Genomic DNA, 22,246 nt, shown 5'->3' with positions numbered 1-22,246 from the left:
TCAAAGGAGATGTGCGGTGCAGGTTTTTTACACAGAGAGTGGTGGGTGCCTGGAATGCGCTGCCGGGGTGGTGGTGGAGGCAAATATGATAGAGGCGTTTGAGGCTCTTAGATCGGCACGTGAATGTGCAGAGAATGGAGGGATATGGACATTGTGGAGGCAGAAGGGATTACTTAGTTAGGCATTTATTACTAGTTTAATTAGTTTGGCCAAAGGGCCTGTTCCTGTGCTGTGCTGTTCTATGTTCTATGTTCAGATTAGACATTAAACAGACATCCTCCAACCCCTGAGGTGGTTATCGCCTGCTCTTCTTCCAACCTCATGTACTGCATTTGATGTTCACATGTGGCCTCCTCTGCATTGGAGAAACCAAACACAGATTGGGTGACTGCTTGGTGGAGCACCTGTGTTCAGTCTACAGGAGTGACCCTGAGCTTTCCATTGCCTGCCACTTTAATCCTCCATCCCACTCCCACTCTGACCTTCCTGTCTGCGGCCTCTTGCACTGTTATAATGAGGCACAACGCAAGCTTGAGGGACAACACCTTGTCTTCTGTCTGAGCACATTGCAGCCTGTAAGATTCAATATCAAATTCTCCAACTTTAGGTAACTCACTCTTTCTTTCTGTCTGTTTCAGAACTGGCCAGTTCTGCCTGTTGTCATTTGGCTCAGTTTTTTTTCCTTCTGTTAGTACAACCTGCCTGTGGATCTTGTCCTACATAACAGAGACAAAGGAGCATTATCTGATTCTAACAGCCATGCTTACTTGGTTTCACCCTATCACGGAAAGCCCTCTATTCTACCCTTCTCTGCCCACCTTCTCCACTACTGAAAACCAAATTGTTTTCTCTCTTTTGTAGCTCTGAAGAAATGTTGACTGTTTCTCTTTCATGTTGTTGGGTCATTTTCCATCTTCTCGATGGCATGTTGCATAAGCAATTGGACAGGGCCACAGGCATGTTGTCCATTACTGATGCCTGCACCAAATGGGTAGAGTAGCTTTGTACCACTTCCGCATACCATGAGGTGCCTGGACTCGTGTGGCATTAAATGGAAGGAGCAACCTTCCTTTGTGCTTGTTGTGTCCTGCATGGGGATTGTTGCAAAACAGCTGCTTACCAGATTTGACTCTTTCCAGCTGCCTTTGGCCTCTTGCCCAACAGCATGATTTCCCTGAAAGAATGACTCAGATTTCATAAAACACTCTGGTTGCATGTTAACCCTTGTGAGTTTCCACACCCCTGCATCCCACACAGAGTAGTCAGATTATAAATGGAAGTCATAAATGTAAGCATTGAATTCAATTCTGTTCTAAAGATTTTGAATTCCTGATCTTATTTCAGTTCTAGGGGAATCTGTGCAGATTATATAACATGCAGAGAGGGGTGAAAACTCTTGAAAAGGGCGATATAACCAGACCATGGTGAAACACATTGGTAGGCGGGTTAAGGGTTCCAGGGAGAAGGCGGGAAAATGGGGTTAAAAAAATCAGCCATGATTGAATGGTGGAGCAAACTTGAGGGGCTGAACGGCCTAATTTTGCTTCTATATCTTATGGTCTTATGGTCTAACACAACCAAGAAAGGCCAACTGAACAAACTCCACTCTTCCTCCACCTCCTACAACTAGTAATCCAAACTTTTTGTCAAAGAATTTAAGGAAAAGGTGTGTAGGTTGGATTTCCAACTCTCTCCTTGGGTCAGTGTCTCAGGAATTGAAAATTACTCTCCCACAACACCACAAGAACATCATAGGGGATTAATACTTCCTTTTGTAATCTTTGGATACTTGGGTTATTGGTTATGAAAACACTCAAGTGGAAACAAAGGTTCTTTGATTGACAGTCAAGGCCATCCAATTGCATTTTGGAAAGTTTATTCAGTTTCCAGTTACCGTGGGAAGGCGGAGCATTGTGACGATGAATATGTGGCGTCATCAGTCGTAGTGTGGGATGGGGCAATTGGAGACAGGATAAAACAGGCAGGAGCACGGACAAACAGAGCCTGTGTCTCAGCCAGGTACAAGCAGATAACCGCTGCCTTGCTTGGTTAACTCAGTTGCGTACTTTTAGTTCTTACTCAACAAAAGTTCCTTCCTGTTGTTTTCTGGATCCTTTCCAGCATGGGCCTGGCACCTAGGAGCTCACTCTTTTATTTTGAATGAAAGTTGATCACTGGACATTTCTTTAAAAACAATGCACCTTGATTGTGCACTGATGGTCTTGTTACCTATTGATGTCAAACAATGATTGAAGTGTTCATTCCTTGCACTACTGATCCTGAAATGCAAAGTATCTCAAATGTTATAGTGAAAGAAAACATGCTTGTATTTTATGAGAACTTTCTGACTGTCAAGTTCTTTCAGGATTGTGAGGTTAAGCTCATTCGATGTGTAGTACTCATAGAGCCCTAGATTCATAGAATCATGCAGCATGGAAGCAGGCCATTGGGCCCAACTCACCCCTGCCGACCAGTGGGCACCCTTCCGTATTAACCCCATCTCCAAGCACTTGATCCATAGCCCTCTATGCCCAAGCGATTCAGGTGCTCAAGTAGGCACTTCTTAAGTCTGTCAGTGACTCAGCTTCAACACTCTATCAGGCAGTGTATTGCAGGTAGTTACCACTCCCTCATATCCCCTCTAAATTTCTTACCTCTTACCCTAAATCTATGTCCTCTAATTTTATCTACCTCTGATGGGCAGAAAAGTTTCTTGCAGTCTACCTGATCTATACCTCAATCATCTCCCCTCTTAACCTCCTCTGCTCCAGGGAAAACAGACCCAGCTTCTTCACTCTCTCCTCATACCTGAAATGCTCCATCTCAGGCAACAGCCTGGTGAACCTCCTCTGCACCCTCTCCAGTGCTATCACGTCCTTCCTGTAGTGTGGTGACCAGAACCGAGTATTGTCGCTTCTGAGTCTAAAACTTTGTGAAGTCGAGCATGCACTGCAGGCTGGTTAGGAGGGAGTGCTGCACTGTAGAAGGAGGTGGAAAGAATTTAACATTCTTTGAATGAGATGTTAAACTGAGGCTTTGCCTGCTCTCTCTGGCTGATAAAACAGATCTAATGGCCCTGTTGTGAGGAAGAGCAGGGACTTCCTCCTGGTCTTCTGGGCAAGGTTAATTACTCGACACTGCCAATATTGGCATAATTTAAATGTTTTTGATAATTTTCTTTTTTAACATCCTGAGTCATTTTGGCAATCATGGTGGCAGTGTAGACTGCTGGTGAACCTAGGCGGGGCCTCCCTGGCTATCAGAGCTGTTCTGTGAGTGCAGTCGGCTGCCTGTGCTGAGAGGGCCCCATACCACAATGAAGGGCTAGGAGCTGAGCTCTCTGCAGGAAGCTGTGCCAAGGATCGTGCACAATCAGGTAGAATGTTCCAGTGGAAGGGGACTGTGATATTACAGCAGCAGGTCTATCTTGATTTGTTCATTATCACAAGGCTCTTCTTGGGGCCTTGCTGTGTGCAGCTTGGCTCCTGTGTATTCAGTGTGACAGCAGTGATTATAGTTCAAAGTCTTCCTGTAAAATGGCAGAGTGCTGGTTTGGACAGTATATTAGTTGAATGTGTTAAATGTACTGGGAGTGCCCTGTTTTAGTTTATACTTCCTATTCATCCCATGTTTAATGGCTTTTGGCTGCTGCACTATAACTGAATTCTGTGATTGTCTCGATGTCTTGAGAAATTCTTCGTAACACAGTCATGTTTCTAATTCTAATTTTACGCAGTCAGCTCTGTGCTTGGCTCGGGTATGTAGAACTGTAGAGCCAATTCCTCCTGTGCATAAGACACTGACCATCAAGTTACCTCCATACACCTTTGAGCTCCAAACATAGCAGACCAACAGAAGTACGATATAACTTCCAACAACCTTACCGTACTTTAGGTTATCTCAAAGCTCTTGACAGCAAATGAAGTATGGTTGCTGGCATCTTCTTCAGCAGTCCCTCAGGATTGAGGGCGACTTGCTTCCGCTCCAGTTCTGTGGGTTCTGTGGTGGCTGATGAAGGTAGTGTGGGAACTGATTGGGTAGATGGGTGGGTAGTTTGTGGAGTGATGCACTCTTTCCACCTCATACACAGGGCCCCTGTGTGCTCCCTGTGCAGTGACTTAAGGTTCTCAATACCATTCCAAATCCTCCTCCTCCACTCTGTGCTCCCATTGCCCAGAGATTCCCAGCAGTCAGAGAGGATTTGAGCATATCCTTGAATCTTTTCCTCCGTCTACCTGGTAATCTCTTCCTACATACAGCTTGGAACAGAGTGTCTGCTTTGAGGGTCTAGTGCTGGGCATAGGAGTGATGTAGCCTGCCTATCTTGACTGACTGGTGTAATACTGCGGTTGTTGGCCTGGGAGTGCTTTGCTTATACTTCCAGTGAATTTGAAGGATTTAATTGAGACAGCACTGGGGGTATTTTTCCATTCCCTTCAGTTGCCCATTGTAGATAGTCCAGGTCTTGGAAGAACATAGGAGGGCAGGGATCACTGTTGTCTGGTAAACCATGAGTTTTTGTGCCAGGTCTGAGGTATTGATCTTCAGAAGCCCCATTTCCTCAATCTACCAAAGACACCGATGGCACATTGAAGATGCTGGTGAATTTCACCAGGAGGTGTCTCCTGATACATGGGCAGTGGTCCACATTCTCCATGGTCTCACTGTGAACCCACTACTGAAGGAGGCCAGTGAGATGCAAGAGGGGCAGGTTGGTGGAGGACTTGTATCTGATGCATGTTGAGCGCAGGCCCATCTTCTCATATGCTTCAGTGAAAGCATTGATGATGGCTTGGAGGTAGCCCTCTGAGTGTGCACAAACACACGCATCATCTGCATACTGAAGTTCGACTACTGAGGTTTGGATAACCTTGGTTCTGGAGTGTTGTTGAACAGCTTCTGAAAAATCCTGAAAATTTGCTCTGCAACTGAGTTCACTGGATGTGGAATGCCATGTTACAGCAAGAAAATTGAGAAGTATATTGGGGCAATGATGCAGCCTTGTTTGATATTCGTTTTCACTGAGAATGGATAATCTCATTCCCTTATAAACTAAGCATAACATGGAGACTACTGTGGGAAACACGGCAGTCATTAGCACTGAGGTTGGTTCCACAAACAGCAATGGGATGACACCAGATTGTTTGTTTCTGAGATGCAAGTTCAGCAATAAACATTGTCCCTAGGACACCTTTGCACTTGTTTGAAACGTTGCCCATGGGATTTTCTGTGTCCAACAGCTCCACTGAATGGCAGTGCTGCATTCCTCATTGCTTTTACTGGGAGTATTGGTCTGGATTTTAAGCTCTGACGTGGGGGATTTGAACCTGTGAGGCTAGTCACCGAGTCATGGCTGACACAGAGTGAGTGATGCGTCTTGTGGAGATACAATTTGGTTTAGGGGGCCCTGTGGACCAAGAAGAACCAGGGTTCAAGCCATGGTCTCTGTCAAGTTAGTTGTTTTCTTCATATGGACAAGAATGATGCAAAACAGTTTGTTTTGCTGCCTTTGGGTTCAAGAGGGGAGGAACAATTCCTGTTTTATCTTCATGTTTTCCAGAGAACATAATTATAATTAGATTCCAGACTCAGATCTGTGCCTTGAACAGTATCTTAAATCTTTCAACTTAAAGCAATGTCCTTGCTGAAGTGAGTGATACAGTGTGCATGCAGTGTATAGTGCACAAGTGAGTGATACAGTGTGCATAGAGTGTCTGGTGCACAAGTGAGTGATACAGTGTGCACACAGTGCCTGGTGCAAAAGTGAGTGATACAGTCCGAGTATAAAAATATAATTCCTTAGTTGTATATTAATGTGACAATTATAATATTATATTACTTTTTTTAAGAAAGCATGCATTTTAATTTTTTTTAACTTTGAAGATCTATTTAAACTTACCTTAAATGTTGCAAATCTATTCTCAATATTCCTTGGACAGTAAAATATTAATCATCATTTTATTGGCTTGGATGTACCACATTGGAAATATTGTGGACAGAACTGATGTCCTTATTTAGTGAAGGATGTTCATCCATTGGAAGCAGTTCAGAGAAGATTTACTCGAATGGTACCTAGAATGGGTATAGTGAGAGCAGATTTGGTCAGACTAGGCTTGCATCTGTTTAGAAGAGTGAGAGGACACTTGCTTGAAGCTTAATATCCTTGAGGGTCTTGATAGAGTGGAAGTGGTGAGGATGTTTCCTCTTGTAGAATTAGGCGTCATTGTCTAAAATTTTGCATGTTTGTATGTTTTTAAATGTTTTTAAAAATTGCATGTTTAAGTCAGAAATAAGGCAACACTTTCTTAGAAGGTCATGAGTTTTAGGAACTCTTCCTGAAAGGGCAGTGGAAGCAGAGTCTTTGAATATTTTTAAGGCAGAGATAGATAAATGATTAGTGAGTAGATGGAAATGCAGAACTGAGGTTACATTTAGAGCAGCAATCTTATTGAAAGTAGATGCAGGTTCGAGGTGCTGAGCGACCTACTCCTGCTCCTAATTCATATGTTGTAAACTAGGCTTAAATTCCCTGGGATACGTGTTTAAGGAGTGATTTGATTGAAACCTTAATATTTTGAAAGAAATTGATTGTTTAGCTAGGGAGAAAGATTTCCCAGTTCCCACTGGTGGGAAAGTTTAGAACAGGGAGACTTTATCTTAAACTCAGAGCCAAGCCACTCAGCAGAGAAATGAGGAAGTATTTCTTCAATCAAAGTGAGTCGGAATTGTGGAACTCTCTTCTATAAAGTACAGTGGATGATAACTCACTTCACAATATTAAATCTGAGATCAGTGGAAACAGGCAGTGCAGGATACTTAAGGTGGATGGAAACAAGGTTTCTCCATATCTATGACCATGTGAGCATGCTTTATTCAAACCTTTGTGTTTTGCATAATTCATAAAGCATCTCCATACAATATTAGGGGAATAAATAACTGGAGTTGTGTGTTAAAGGTCAGTTTAAGGATGAATGAAAATCCAATTGAGTGATGTTTTGCAGAGGAGATGTAGAGAAGGCTTTTAGAGAAGGCCATTGGTTGTGTGGTCTGGGAGATGGTGACTCTAAGACTTCAACCTGAAGCTTGATTTTGGGATGTTCCAAAAAGCCCAATGCTGAGACAAGTCTTGCAGGCATAGAAATTAGGTTTTTGACTTGAGTGTGGGTGGCCGGGGTGGGCTGGGAGAGTACAGCAGTTAGCACTGCTGTTTCACAGCTCCAATTTTGGCCTTGTGTGCTATGTGGAGTTGCACATTCACCCCACATGTGCTTCCCTTGGTTTCTGCCTGCGTCCCAGTATCGTGCTGGTGGGCTAAATGGCTAATGTAAATCGTTCCTGGTGTAGATGAGTGGCAGAAGAACCAAAAGGGAGTTGGTGGGCATTTGAGGGAGAATAAGTTGTAGCTGTGCAGGGAAATAAGGAGAGGGAATTGGACAGATGGGATTCCTCTGCCAGGAGCTGGCATGGAACTGATGGGTTGAATGGTCTCCTGTGTCCTAACATGGAAGTGGACTTTATGTTTTATTGTCATTCTGATCACTGTGGTGAGAATCAAATACCTATGTTTTACTCAACAGGGAGGAACAACGAGGCTGAGCAAACGGAGTCATAGATTTCTACAGCACAGAAACTGGCCCTTCCACCCAACTTGTCCATGTCAACCCAAAGTGCCTACCTGAGCTACTCCCATTTGCCTGTGTTTGGCCCATATCCCTCTAAACTTTTCTTATCCATGTACTTGTCCAAATGTCTTTTAAATGTTCTTAGTGGTAAATTGATAAATTGGTTTATTATTGTCACATGTACCGAAGTATAGTGAAAAATTTGTCTTGCATACCGTTCATACAGATCAATTCATTACAACAGTGCACTGAGGTAGTACAAGGTAAAACAATAACAGAATGCAGAATAAGTTGTTACAGTTGCAGAGAAAGTGCAGAGCAGGTAGACGATAAGGTGCAAGGTCATAACAAGGTAGATTGTGAGGTCAAAAGTCCATCTTATCGTACTAGGGGACCATTCAATAGTGTTATAACAACAGGATAGAAGCTGTCCTTGAGCCTGGTGGTATGTGTTTTCAGGCTTTTGTATCTTCTGCCCAGTGGGAGAGGGGAGAAGAGAGAATGTCTGGGATGGGTGGGGCCTTTGATTATGTTGGCTGCTTTACTGCAGCAGCGAGAAGTGTAGGCAGGGTCTATGGAGGAGAGGCTGGTTTCCGTGATGTGCTGAGCTGTGTCCACAACTCTCTGGTTTCTTGTGGTCATGGGCAGAGCAGTTGCCATACCAAGCTGTGATGCACCTGGATAGGATACTTTCTATGGTGCATCTATAAAAATTGGTGAGGGTCAAAGGGGACATGCCAAATTTCTTTAGTCTCCTGAGGAAGTAGAGCTGCTGGTGAGCTTTCTTGGCCATGCCATCTACATGGTTGGACCAGGACAGGCTATTGGTGACGTTCACTCCTAGGAATCTGAAGCTCTCAACCCTCTCAACCTCAGCACCGTTGATGTAAACAGGAGCATGGGCACTGCCCCCCTTCCTGAAGTCAATGACCAACTTTTTTGTTTCGCTGACTTGCCTCTTTCACTTCCTCTGGCAGCTCGTTCCATATACCCATCAGCCTCTCTGTGGAAAATTTGTCTCTCAGGTTCTTATTTAAGTTTCCCCTCTTAGTTTCACCCCATGCTGTCTAGTTTTAAACTCCCCTACCCTGGTAAAAAGACTGGTAAGAATCCACCTTATTGATTCCCCTCATCATTTTATGAACCTTTAGAAGTTCACCCCTCAGCCTTCTTTGCTCCAGGAAAAACAGTTCTAGCCTATCTAGTCTCCCTTTATAACTCAAGCTGTCCAGTCCCAGCAAAATGTGTAGGAAGGCTGGAGACATGAGGAAGGATTGAACTCTACTGAAGTGATAGCAGATCGGAGGAATTTAGAGAGTTATTTAAGATTTTAAAATGAAAGAAGTAATTGTCCATTTTCAAGTTACATCAGAACAAGGAGGCATAAGTATGGAGACACCTACATATTCTCCTCTGACATCCTGACTTAGATATATTGGACCTTCCTTCATGATCCCTGGGTCACAGTGCTGGAACCCCTGCTTATTCCTCACTACCCCCACCCTAGAACTGTGAGTGTCTTCCCCCTAAAGTGCAGCAGCTCAAATTAGGTTATAACTTGGGATGGGCAATTAAATTCTGATCTTGGCAGTGATGTCCACATCCTGAGGACTCAATAAAAAAGAAAGATACAGATCAGTAGAAAGTAAGTTCAAGGCCAATGGCAGGAAGCTTCTTCAAAGGGAGTGATCAAGAGGGAATGGTCTTTGGGTTGGGGAGTGGAGGCAAATATCAGGATGTGGGAGTCATGGAGTTCAAATAGAAGGATCAGACTGAGGGGTGTATTGATTACTGCCCATCTACTCATGATTGTGAGGGGAAGGTATGGTGGCTCTCTGGAAAACAATGTAGATACTTTGGATGGTGGGGAGGGATGTGCCCGTGATGCGTTGGGCTGAGTCCACTGCTCTCTGCAGCTTCTTATATTCCTGCACGTTTGAACTATGAACCAAAGTACAGTGTAAGTTCAGAATAAAAATTCACTCTTATGGAATTTATGAGAGAAAAAAATAACTAAATAAACACAAAATACGAAAGAAACAACAAATATTGTCAATTTTTGTCAAGGGTTTGCATTATGGAAAATATGTGATGGGGATGGTTTTCTAAGAATGCACTCCCTCTGTAATGTGGGGGGTGTACAGTAAATGAGTGAGAGCTATGGAACATATTTAGCGATGGCAGCAGTGATGGACATGGTTGGATGAAATGTTTCCTTTGCTGCCCTCCTGGGATCAGTGATACTGTGGTAAATTGGGTAGAGAACAATGCAAAAGGACACCGTCAGTTCATGTTGCACTATTTTTCACTTCTTCTGCAGGGAACTACTCCTATAGTCCGCAGATCATTTCCAGGGCTCAGCAGGAGGAATCCCCATCTGACTGGAGGTCAAAACTCAAGCCTGTCCAGAAGCAACACAGGTGAGTGTTCATTGCATTTCAGACTTGGCAGGCTTAGCAAAAGGATGGTCGTGATTTGGTTTGGCATGTCTTTCAACCTTTTCAAACAACATGGGTGAAGATAAAGTTTACTTTTGAAATTATTACCTATCCTCCTGTGGATTGGGTCATGATGAGAAATTGGATTGTACTGTGCCTGATTTCCAGGCACGAAGTGTTGGGGTCAGACACCTGTCCGTTTTTTGTCATGCTGGTTTAACGTGCTGGCTGTATTATTGGTAAAGGATCTTCTCTGGGCATCCGGGATGTTTGCACTTTATAACAGAATCCTGGCAAAGACAGGAAGTGGTCAACATGCCAGGTAGCTAATCAGCTGGTAATGTGTACCGGACAAAGTTTATCGTAACGTTGTTTTAGAACCAAGAGGAAAATCTCCTGGACTCAAAATAAGGTGATTTTCACAGATTCACAACCCTCTGGATGAAGAAATTCCTCCTCATCTCAGTTCTATAGGGACATTCCTTTATTCTGAGGCTGTGCCCTCATATCCTAGACTCTCCTACTGATGGAAACATCCTCTCCATGTCCACTCTATCCAGGCCTTTCAGTGTCCGGTAGGTTTCAATAAGGTTCCCCCTCATTTCCCTCAAAACAAGGGGAGGAGCGGTCAGTGGATAGGTATGAGTGTGGGATGCCCTGAAATTGTAGAGAGAGAAAAGATGTTCCTGCATGTCTGAGAGTCCCCAGAACTAGGGCCACAAAAATATAAATCCATTAAGTTCAAGAAAGACTTCTTTCCCTAGAGTTGGGAAATAAGGAACTTGCTCCCAGAGGGAGCAGCTCAGTGGGAGTTGGATAATTGCATGCATCCGCAGTTCTGATAAAGGTCATTGACCTGAAACATTAGCTCTGTTTCTTTCTCTATAGATGCTGCCTGACCTGCTGAGTATTTCCATTGTTTTTTGTTTTTACTTCAGATTCCTTCATCTGCAGTTGTTTTGCTTTTAATTATGCGCACATTAGGTGAATGGTCTCTGTTTAACCCTAGCATTCTGACTATTATTAGGGACCACAACAAAATTAGATTTTCAGTCACTAAATGGCTTCCCCTGACAGGTCAGTGCAAGGAGCAAGGTTTGTGGTTTCAAATATGTTCCCAGCTGAAAGGAGGCTCTTGTTGTTCCAACACAAAGGGTCACATGATTTCACATTCATGAAATCACACAGAGGAATGAGGGGGTTTTGGAACACACTCCAGGAAGTAGAAATGGCAGTTTCTGGTTAAGTTGCCTCAGTGAATTTAATCCTCTGTTTTTGTCTTCAAAGTCAAAGTCGAGTTTATTGTCATGCACAAGTACATGTATGCACAGGGGCAATGAAAAACTAACTTGCAGCAGCATCACAGGAACATAGCATCATATAAGCAACATTCACAAGATAAACATAAATTATACACAATTTTACAGGAAAGAACACAATTAGAACAAAAAAAGTCCATTTTAGTCCAAAGTGATCAACATGGCCGAAGTGTAGCTAAACTGTAGTGATTAGGGTTGTGCTCGTCGGTTCAAGAACCAAATGGTTGAAGGGAAGTAGCTCTTCCTGAACCTGCAAACTTCTTGAACTTGCAAAGCACTCTGTGTGACAGTGGGCTACCTTGATGTTAACATAGCCTGCAGCTGGAGATTGGAAGGTACAGATCAGCTAGGTCCAAACCGGGACAGGAGAAGAAACAGGTCACCATTTCCTCTCCTTAAATTGGAAAAGGGGGTTAGTAATTAAGCTCCAACTTTAGTTGTTACCCTTGTGTGTTTTTCTCTGCTACCACTTCCTGTTGAATATGGAGTGTGAGAAGAACAAAGAAGCAGTAAAGGTCATACATCCCCCAGTGCCTGTCGTACCGTTTTATAAGATCATGGCTGATCTATCTCACCACCACTTTACTGTACAGTACACCCTTGCACTATGGGGGTATTGTGTTCCTAGAAAACCATATTTTGTGTTTATTTAGTTATCTTTTTCTCACATAAGTTCCATAAGAGTGAATTTTTATTCCATATCTGAAATTTTTTGGTAGTGATTTGTGAATTCTGTAAGGGAGAATTTCCATTACCTGAACCACTGTAATGCGGGGATACACTGTACTATTCCTCAATCCTTCAATTTTCCTGAGATCTAAAGATCTATTGATCTCATCCTTGAATATGCTGAGCAGCTGAGCCTCCACAGCCCTCTTGGGTAGAGAATTACAAAGACTCACTACCTTCTGCACTCTTATTTTGAAGCTGTGACTCCTGGTTTTGGACAGCACAGCCAGGAGAAGCACCATCCCTGCACACATCCTGTCAAACCCAATAAGAATAGTGTGTGATTCAACAAGCTCACCTCTCATTCACCTAAGCTCAAAAGATGACTGTCCTACAGTGCAGATGGAGACAGCATAAACAACCCTGACTGTGATACTTTGACAAATTGCCCAAGTGACTTTATAGCCTCAAACAGTAACAGGACCAATTCTCAAAATATTCACTTAAAGTGGGTTTTTCAATTTGTTCCTAAGAGGTGGTCTTTATCAGTGCTGTTCTGATCCTGGGATGCGATGGCATCAGTGAGGTTAAGGTGATCCAAACTGCAGAAAGAAACGGCCTGGTATTCCATCATTGTCCAGTCATCCGTACTTGGTATTGGTTTATTATTGCCACTTGTACAGTGAAAAACTTGTCTTGCACACCATTCATATAGATCAATTCATTACACAGTGCATAGAGGTAGTACAGGGTAAAAACAATAACAGAATACAGAGTATTTCCTGTACTCCAACTCATCGTTATCCGTACTTGAATGATTTTGTAGCTATTGGAAGCCAGCTGTTAATTCCAGCTGTTGGATATCAGCTGAGACACAGTGGTTGCTATTTGCCTCTCTCAGATGATTATGTGTTCAAGATCCATTCTAGATGTCTGAGCACATAGTTTGGGATAATGCTCCCTGTTCTGTGCTGTTCCCTGTAGGAGTCTTTCAGATGAGGTGCTAAACAGAGGCTTGGCTGGATGGGAAAAATCCCACAACACCATTTTGAAGGGTGGGAGAGTTTTTCCACCAATGGTGTATTCAACATGTATCCCTGATTCCACATCACTATAAAGTCTGTACTGATCTTGCTGTACACGTTGGGTGCCTACGGCAGTGATGGAGAGTCTGAGGCTTTGAAGGACACAATATGAATACGAGTTCCTCCTTTGCTGAAACTGAAATTCATGCATGCATTGGGACCAAGATCTCAGGACATCTTGCTACATGGATTGGAATTGGCTTATTATTGTCACATGTACTGAGATACAGTGAAAAAGATCCATACAGAACATTTCAAAACATAAGTACATCGAGGTAGTACAAGGGAAAAGCAATAACAGAATGCAGAGTATAGTGTTACAGTTACAGTTACAGAGAAAATGCAATGCAGGTAGACAATAAGGTGCAAGGGCCATGACGAAGTAGATTGTCAGGTCAAGGGTTCATCCTAATGTACAAGGGGTCTGTTCAAGAATCCTATAACAGCAGGATAGAAGCTGTCCTTGAGTCTTGTGGTGTGTGTTTTCAAACTTTTGTATCTTCTGCCTGATGGAAGGGCAGAGAAGAGAGAATGTTAGGGGTGGGAGGGTCTTTGATTATTTTGGTTGCTTTTTCTGAGGCAGCGAGAAATGTAGACAGAGTCATGGAGGGGAGGCTGGTTTTTGTGATGGACTGAGCTGTGTCCACAACTCTCTGCATTAACGGTTCTGTACAAACCAAGCTGTTGATGTCACTGTGTCTGCGCCATTGCTCGATTGCAGTAAACATGCTGACATGACACCGGTGCATGCTCCTCAGGTTTGCAATATTCCATATGTTGCTTTGTGTGCTTTTGGGGAATTCTGATTTGGTTCCGGCTCACTCTCGTATCAATCTTGAATTTGCATGAGAACATGCAACATGTTTCCACATTTCCTTATGACATAGAAGGAATCCATTTCGACCCATCATCTATGTTGGCTCTCAGAGCCCACAATCCCATCCTTCCATCAATTTTCCCCATAACCTATTCTCCCAACATTCCCATCAACTCTCCCAACATTCTACCACTCACCTACACACTAGGGGCAATTTACAGTGGCCAATTAACCCACCTACCTGCAGATAGAGTCATAGAGTCATACAGTACTGAAACAAGGCTTTCTGCCCACTGAACCCTCACTGACCATCAACCGCACTTTTACACCAATCCTGCAATAATCTTTTTTTTATTCTCCCCATATTTCCATCAACTCCCTCCAGATTCTACCATGCATCCATAAAATAGGGGCAACTTACAATACCCAATTAACCTACCAACCCTCATGTCTTTAGGATGAGGGCGGAAACTGGAACACCTGGAGGAAACTCACATGGTCACAGGGAGAACGTGTACACCGACAGCACCTGAGGTCAGTATTGAACCTGGGTCGCTGGAGCTGTGAGGCAGCAGCTTTACTAGCTGCGTCATGGGAGCTTATTGTCTTCAATGGAAATTGCAACAGAACATAATGCAGAACCTCAGCAATTGTTCCTATAGTTGGTGGGTTATTCCAAGAACAAGGGAGAGCTTTCCTGGAAGTTACATCCCTTCATAAGTAGTAGACAGTCCTGATCGCTGGGTCATGGAGACTTATTTGGTGTGGCCCAGTGGTTATTGGATACCTCCATTCATTCCATCTTTCATCCAGAAGGTCCAGACACATTCTGTCAATCAAAACCAATCCCCTTTTCCCTACTGCTTGAACTGAATGGTGGGGGAAGGACTGGATATATTATCCCACCTCCCTGATAATGACTTCTTGACTCATCTGGGGCCTGGATTCACCCAACACCATTGAGACCAACAACGTGCCTTTATATTGAGGAGTTGATCTCTGCTCCCACTAACACCAACGTTGCCACCTTGACTTACTCAGAGTATCATGAGCTGAGAGCACATGAGAGGCCATTCAGCCCACTGAACCTCCGGCCTCTCTTTGAAAGAGCCCTGCAATTAATCACACCCCTGCCTTTCCTCACAGGCCTGTAGTATTTTTCCTCTTCCTGGGAGTCGGAAATAATGTGATACCAGGCATAGCTCCAGTACTGAAAGAGTGCTTCACTGTGGAACTGCCTCCTCTAAAGACGGCATTTCACTCAGGGCCCACCTGACAGCCAGACCGAGCTGTGGCATCCCCTGATCTCATGCAGTGGGTAACATCTGATTCAATATTCCTGTCCTATCCAGCATAAACAGTGGCCAATTAGTTAGTCATTCATTTCAATGCTGCTACAGTTGTGATTGACGGAATCATTTAGTTCAAGAACCTTGTGGAAGATCTCCATTCATTGTTGCATTCATGTTCCAGACATGTTTGCCATTGTATTTACATCTGGTAACTTTGCTCCTGATCTGATTTCAAGGCAACTTGGTGCAAGCTTAAAGCTTTATAAAGCTGCACCCCATTCGCCCTTAATTATGTTTCCTACAGGATAACTCTAATTGCACTCTAGTTGTACAACACTGGTATAAAATACTTAGCGTAGTCGAGAATACAAATGACACTGTAGAAGTACAATCCTTTTTACCATTATCCTGCCTTAAATCAGCTCAGTCAGGACAGCCATGTTTATCTCTATCAGTCTCATGTAAAAGTTGTTTATCTGGTCATTTTCGGTTGTTGGTTTGTGGGAGTTTGTCAAATGCAAATTGGCTGTATTGTTTCCTACACTGTAACACTGATGACATTTCAAAAGTACCGGGCTGTAACGTTATTGAAGTGTCCAGAAGCTGTGAAAACTGCTGTGTAAATGCAAATCTTTTTTATCCTTGTTAATTATCTTCCCTATGGTGGGAAGTATTGGCTTCTGTTCTTATGCAGTCATCTCAGTAGGGGAATGATGTGAGGGCTCAATCTGAGTGGTTTGTGTTTGGTTGGTTCCATTAGTAGCCTCGCTATTTGGAGGGACTGCCAGCAACTTCATTGACTGCATGCATTCTTCCTCTCACATTTACTTTGATGTAAAGTGGATTCAATGAGAAAGGGGCTGTGAACAAAGACTACTATTGAGTCAAAAGGCTGGAATTCCGTTCAGTCAGCCAGTCAAGAGAAAACTTCCAAACTACTCTGAGAACATTGTAAAGCTTTATGAATTTATTATTAGGAAAAAGATTTTAGTCTTGTTTTTGAAGTTTGCTTCATTAATAAGTCATGGCAACAAGTTTAATTTTTGAAGTCATTGAGTGATAATGGAATGGCTAGAGAGGATAATGATGTTGCTGGTGCCTTTAATTATGACTTTAATTCTTGTGAGTTTACGTTGATAAAGAAGCAGTTGTTTGGTACAGAAGAATGATCACAAAGTTGTAAACATGTTAGATCTTGAATAAATCTAACTTGTAGTTAACCGTTGATCTCGGAAATCAAGCAGTGTTAGGTTTGCATGGGAGACCCTGTACATCCAAAAGTATGACTTAGGTATAAGGTTAGGCCATTCAGCCCCTCAATCCTGCTCCCCCATTCAATAAGATCACAGCTGATCTAATTGTAACTCTGTAACTGTTACTCTTTATTCTGCATTCTGTTATTGTTTTCCCTTGTGCTATTGGTTTATTGTTTTATTGATTTATTGGTTTATTATTGTCACTTGTACCGAGGTACAGTGAAAAACTTGTCTTGCATACCGATCGTACAGGTCAATTCATTACACAGTGCAGTTACATTGAGTCAGTACAGAGTGCATTGAGGTAGTACAGGTAAAAACAATAACGGTACAGAGTAAAGTGTCACTGCTACAGAGGAAGTGCCCGTGCAGGTAGACAATAAGGTGCAAGGTCACAACAAGGTAGATTGTGAGGTCAGAGTGCATCTCATCATATAAGGGAACCACACCTGTGGTCTTATCAGTGGGATAGAAGCTGTCCTTGAGCCTGGTGGTATGTGCCCTCAGGCTCCTGTATCTTCTACATGATGGAAGAGGAGAGAAGAGAGAATGACCTGGGTGGGCAGGGCCTTTGATTATGCTGGCTGCTTCACCAAGGCAGCGAGAGGTAAAGACAGAGTCCAATGAGGGGAGGCTGGTTTCCGTGACGCGCTGGGCTGTGTCCACAACTCTCTGCAGTTTCTTGCGGTCCTGGGCAGAGCAGTTGCCATACCAAGCCATGCCTCAAACTGTTGTGATGAAATGATCTGTATGGATGGCATGCAAAACAACATTTTTCACTGTACCTCAGTGCATGTGACAATAATAAACCAAATTACCAATTTACCAATTTAACCTCAGCTCTGTAACTCAGCCCCTGGTAACCTTTCACCCCTTTGCTTATTCAGAATCCTTAAAAATATTCAAAGACTCTGGTCCCACTGCCCCTTGAGGGAAAGAGTTCCAAAGACTAATAACCCTCTGAGAAAAAAAAATCACTCATTCTGACTTAAATGGGCGACACTTATTTTTAAACTGTGACTCCTGGTACTAGATTTCCCCACAAGAGGAAACATCTTGGTTCCTCAGTGAACACAGTTGAGTTGTCATGGCAAGGGAGCAGAGATATCTGCAGGTGTGCACAAGCTTTCCCAATATACCGTGGTCCCCACAAAATGTAAAATGACTTTCAGACTTTAAAATTAATACCAGGCATCATAACCTCCATTTGCGTTTCTTGCTTTGATACCTGTTTAAAAAGAAAAGTGGGGAGTACTGAACAATGTGTGTGTAGGGTGGTCTTTGACTGATGTATAGGGTGTGGGCCATTCCCATCGAAGACCCTGAGAAACTGAGTACAACTCTTATCGATTGTTTATCAGAAGGAATATGGCTTGAGGGTGCATTTTCCATCCAGACTTAAGGGTATGATTTGCAGATGGATTTGTTTTCTTTTATAACATTAGCAAAGTACAGACACTCCTGTCTCTTTTGCAATACTTAACCTTTCTCTCTTCCAGTTATTTAATACTGAATGGGATCCTTATAAAAAACTGATGCCTCAGTGTTCCCCTGACAGTTAAAGATTATGCCACCTAGTGGAAGGAGGTCTTGACAGATATATCATTTGGTGTTAAAGTTGCATGACATAATCAAATTCTAAAACTGTGCAGGACAGAAGGAAGTGATTTTGTCTATCATGTCTCCGTTGACTTTTTGAAAGATCTGTTCATTTAGTCCCATGCCCCTACCCTCTTTCCATACTTGAAGGGTAGATAATGGTGAACTAGTAGATATGGTGTATTTGGACTTCAGAAGGCTTCTGATTAGGTGCTCCATAAGAGGTTTTAAACAAAATCAGACAACACAGCAAATTTTGGCAAGAATGGAGTTTTGGCAAATGGATAGAAAGCAGAAAGTAGGAATAAACAGGTGATTTTTTTGGGTTGGGAGTCTGTGACCAGGGGCTTGCCATAGGGATCAGAACAGTATACATTCTGTATTAGTAATTTGGATGAGGGGGTCATGTACCTTCTTCTTGTCAGGCAGTCCCATGGGATCAAGGATGCTTTGCCTTCACTCTGGTTTTGTGGGTCCTGTGGTGACTGATGACATCAATGTCAGAACTACAGGCTCTTCCACAGATTGGACAGGAGGTGGCTGACGTGGTGGGCATGTGGATGGTCTGTGTGTTCCTGCTGCCATTTACATTGGTGTTATCGATACATGGACTCGTGTTTCTTGGTTTCGTCCTGAATGCTCCTTCTCTACTTTGAGCAGTCATAGATCTGAGATTCCCAGCAATCAATGGGGATGGCTGCGTTTGTCCAAGGAGGTTTTGAGCACCTTCTTGAATCTTTTCCTCTGCCTGGTAAGCTCTTCCCATGCCAGAGATCAAACAGGAAGGTTTGTTGGCTGTCAGCTGACCTGGACACTGGCTGACACAGGTGTGGCTGCAGCTGGGGTGACTGGAGCACAAAGGACCTCGAGGAACTCAGCGGTTCAGGCAGCATCCATGGAGGGAAATGGACAGTCCGCATTTCGGGTTGAGAGTAATTGACAGTTGGTTGACCAATGGGAATGTTCAGTGGCTGTCAGCTGACCTGCAGATGGGTCGACACAGGTGTGGCTGCAGCCAGAGTGATTGGCGGGTGGTTGACTAATTGGGGTGAGGGCTTCCTGCCTACTGACCTGGTGATGGGCGGGTACAAGTGTTGCTGTCTTTGGAGTGATTGGTGGTTGTTTGGCCAATGGAAATGTTGGGTGGCTGTCAGCTGACCTCTAGATGGGTGGACACAGTTGTGGCTACAGCCGGAGTGATTGGTGGTTGTCTGATGCTTGGGAATGTTGGGTTGTTGTCAGCTGACCTGGTTGTGGGTGGGCACAGGTGTGGCTGCAGCTGGGGTGATTGGCAGTAATGTCAGTTCACTTAGATGTGGAGAATTTAGCAGGAAACAGTCGGTGGTGACCTTCCAGTGATTTGAGGTGGTCTAGGTAGTCTAGGTCTCAGAAGCTGGGATTACTGCTTCATGATAGACCATAAGTCTTGTTCCAGGTCTGTGTTCTTAATCTTCAAACACCCTTTTTATCAATCAACCAAAGGCAGTGTCAGTCCATTGAAGGCAGTGGCGAATTACGTCACTGATACCTACCATTGCTGAGAGCTGTCTCCTGAGTTACGCGAACAGTTTTTGAGGCTCTCGCTGTGAACCTTTATTGCTTGAAGGCAGTGTGGTGCAGTGGGGTCAAGTTGTTGGAGGACTTTATCAGTGGGGAGGTGGCAGTTAAGGAGGACTGTACAGCAGACCCCTCTGTAGTTAACAAGGTTGGACTTTCTTCAAAGTAGTCACAATTCTCGCATCTCGGATTGAATGGCTCCATATTTTGCACACTCTGTGATTTGACCTCAATGAGGAACCATTTGCAAAGGAAAAATGAGGACTTTTGGGACTCTCGCTAAAAATATGGACTTCTGGAAGTCCCACAAAAACCATGGACTTCGGGGAGTCCTATTAAACCAGCCCACTCCCATTGGTTCTCCATCTGTCTGATACATTAATCCAAGGAGGAGACGGATGTAGGAAGTGACATCTAGTATTGCTGGTTCAGGTCTGGATACCACTCCTGAATCTGGGGACAAGTACCCGTGGCCCTTGGATGGTGGGGACCACTCACCCAACCCACTTCAGATAAGTCCCCCTGAAGCTGCAATACGTACCTATTGTGTCAGGTTTCCTTCAGAACCCCACCATTGATCTATTGATCCTCAGCAATCTACTGTGTGGCCCTCCCCTCCCAACTATTGATCAGCCCTCCCCAATCCCACACTCCCTGTTGGCCTCCAGAGTTGACCTTAGTCCCAACCCTGCCCATTAATCTGCAGCCACCACTCAAGTGCAATCTCTCACTCTCCCCCTCGCCACTTGATACTGTAACAAGTCCCCTGGCCCTGATCTCCACTCCAATTGTGACCCAGAGGCGTCCTGCCACCTGGAATATTTGATTGCCTTTGTTCCAGAGAACAGACGAGAGAAGTGCCCATGCAAGGACTCGGGGTTCACGAAGTACTGAAGTTTGCATCAGTGAGAGTTCAGAAATAGGCCCATGTCAGCTCCCATTAACACTCCCCTCCCAGCACTGCTCTGGTTTCAGACTGAGACCTCAAAACCACAAGTTACATAGCAACTTTGATGACCATAATTCACAGGTCAACCGCAAGCTACGGAACAAAAGCTTAAAGCCACACTTTCTTTAGCCACTCACAAACAAAAATATTGGTGATGAGCAGCAATTTCTACTACTTCAGCACGCTGCTGGGTGCGTCAGTATGGAGGGAAAGATGGACCCCCAAAGGCTTCAGACTCCTAGTAAGTGTTACCCTGTGAGTTACGGCTAATATTCAACCTCTGCACCATTTGGACGGGGTCCCAGGTGATCACTGCAGCTGAACGATCGCTAATTCTGAAAGGGTAATTGAATAGCATCTGTTAAATTGGAGTTTTACTTCAAACTGTTCTTCTGCCATTAACTTGTAACGTTCCCTGAGAGATCCTTACTGACGTGTAATTGTTCTGTGTAAGTGATAGTTAGCCTCAGTTTGAGCATTGAACACTGATCTGCTGTTTGACTTCTTGATCGTAACCTTGGCTTCAAACTACTAATGCTGTTGCAAAGAAAAGCTCAGCTCCCTTCATGAACTGCAAAGTCTTCAGCACAAAGCGATACAATATTTACAGATTTATGCTGCTTCTTGGCCAATCACCCTGTACTACCTCAATGTACTATGTAATGAATTGATCTGTATGAACAGTATGCAAGAGAAGTTTTTCACTGTACCTTGGTACAAGTGACAATGATAAACTAATACCAATAAGATATCTCTATTAGTCACACGTACATCAAAACACACAGTGAAATGCATCTTTTGTGTAGAGTGTTTTGGGGGCAGCCCGCAGGTGTCGCCATGCTTCCGGCGCCATCATAGCATGCCCACAACTTCCTAACCTATATGTCTTTGGAATGTGGGAGGAAACCGGAGCATCCGGAGGAAACCCGCGCAGTCACGGGGAGAATGTACAAACTCCTTACAGACAGCTGCCGGAATTGAACTTGGGTCGCTGGCACTGTAATAGCATTATGCTAACCGCTACATTACAGTGCCTGCCCAATCACATACAGCTGTAAGTTTGAATGCAATACACTGCTTGCACATGTCACATTTTCTCTGTACAAATCACTCCAAACGGGAAATCCAACTGGGCACTTCTGGCCACTATGCTTGCTACTGCACACAAGACCTTTGGTGAACTGGATGCCAAGGGAGTGGTGTCATTAGTTGTGTAACACTCTCTTGGATTGTTTGCAGTGGGAATAGGGTCACATTTTCCTGCATTAGAAACAGTGTGGGCACTTGAAGAGAAACTGCTTTCCATGTCGCTCCATTCTCTGCAGCTGTGTGAGTTAAAGGGCCACTCCAGAGTTCTCACTTCACTTTGTGCTGAAGGGATGCTACTGGGGGGTTCAGGAGGCTTCAGAAGCACGTCTGACATTTGCTCTCAGATGTATCTTGATTTCCTTAGTTATTACATCTTTGCCGTCAGTCAGACGGCAAAGAATTTCTGTGGTTGTCCCATGGGATGTGCTGCACAAGCTGGAACAATAAGGAGAGTGTTAGGGGCAGGGCAGGTGTGCCTTAGGAGAAGAGGGGCTTCGGACCATAAATTCAGTGCCACAAACATCTTCATGGAGCCACCTTATTTCCTACCTACC

General features: G+C 43.9%; 1 protein-coding gene across 2 annotated transcripts in view; it reads left to right on the top strand.

Annotated features, from left to right (window-relative positions):
• The window catches only part of micall2a (mical-like 2a), a 95,696-nt gene that overhangs the window by 53,596 nt on the left and 19,854 nt on the right, over nt 1-22,246 (top strand). For both annotated transcript variants that reach the window (XM_052021796.1, XM_052021797.1), the window contains exon 7: nt 9,943-10,042. In XM_052021796.1, the coding sequence (XP_051877756.1) occupies nt 9,943-10,042 (100 nt within the window). The remainder of the gene's footprint in view (nt 1-9,942; nt 10,043-22,246) is intronic.

This window comes from Pristis pectinata, chromosome 8 (genome assembly GCF_009764475.1).
Source record: "Pristis pectinata isolate sPriPec2 chromosome 8, sPriPec2.1.pri, whole genome shotgun sequence".
NCBI classification, from domain to species: Eukaryota; Metazoa; Chordata; class Chondrichthyes; order Rhinopristiformes; family Pristidae; genus Pristis; species Pristis pectinata.
This window is presented reverse-complemented; position numbering and strand designations above follow the sequence as displayed.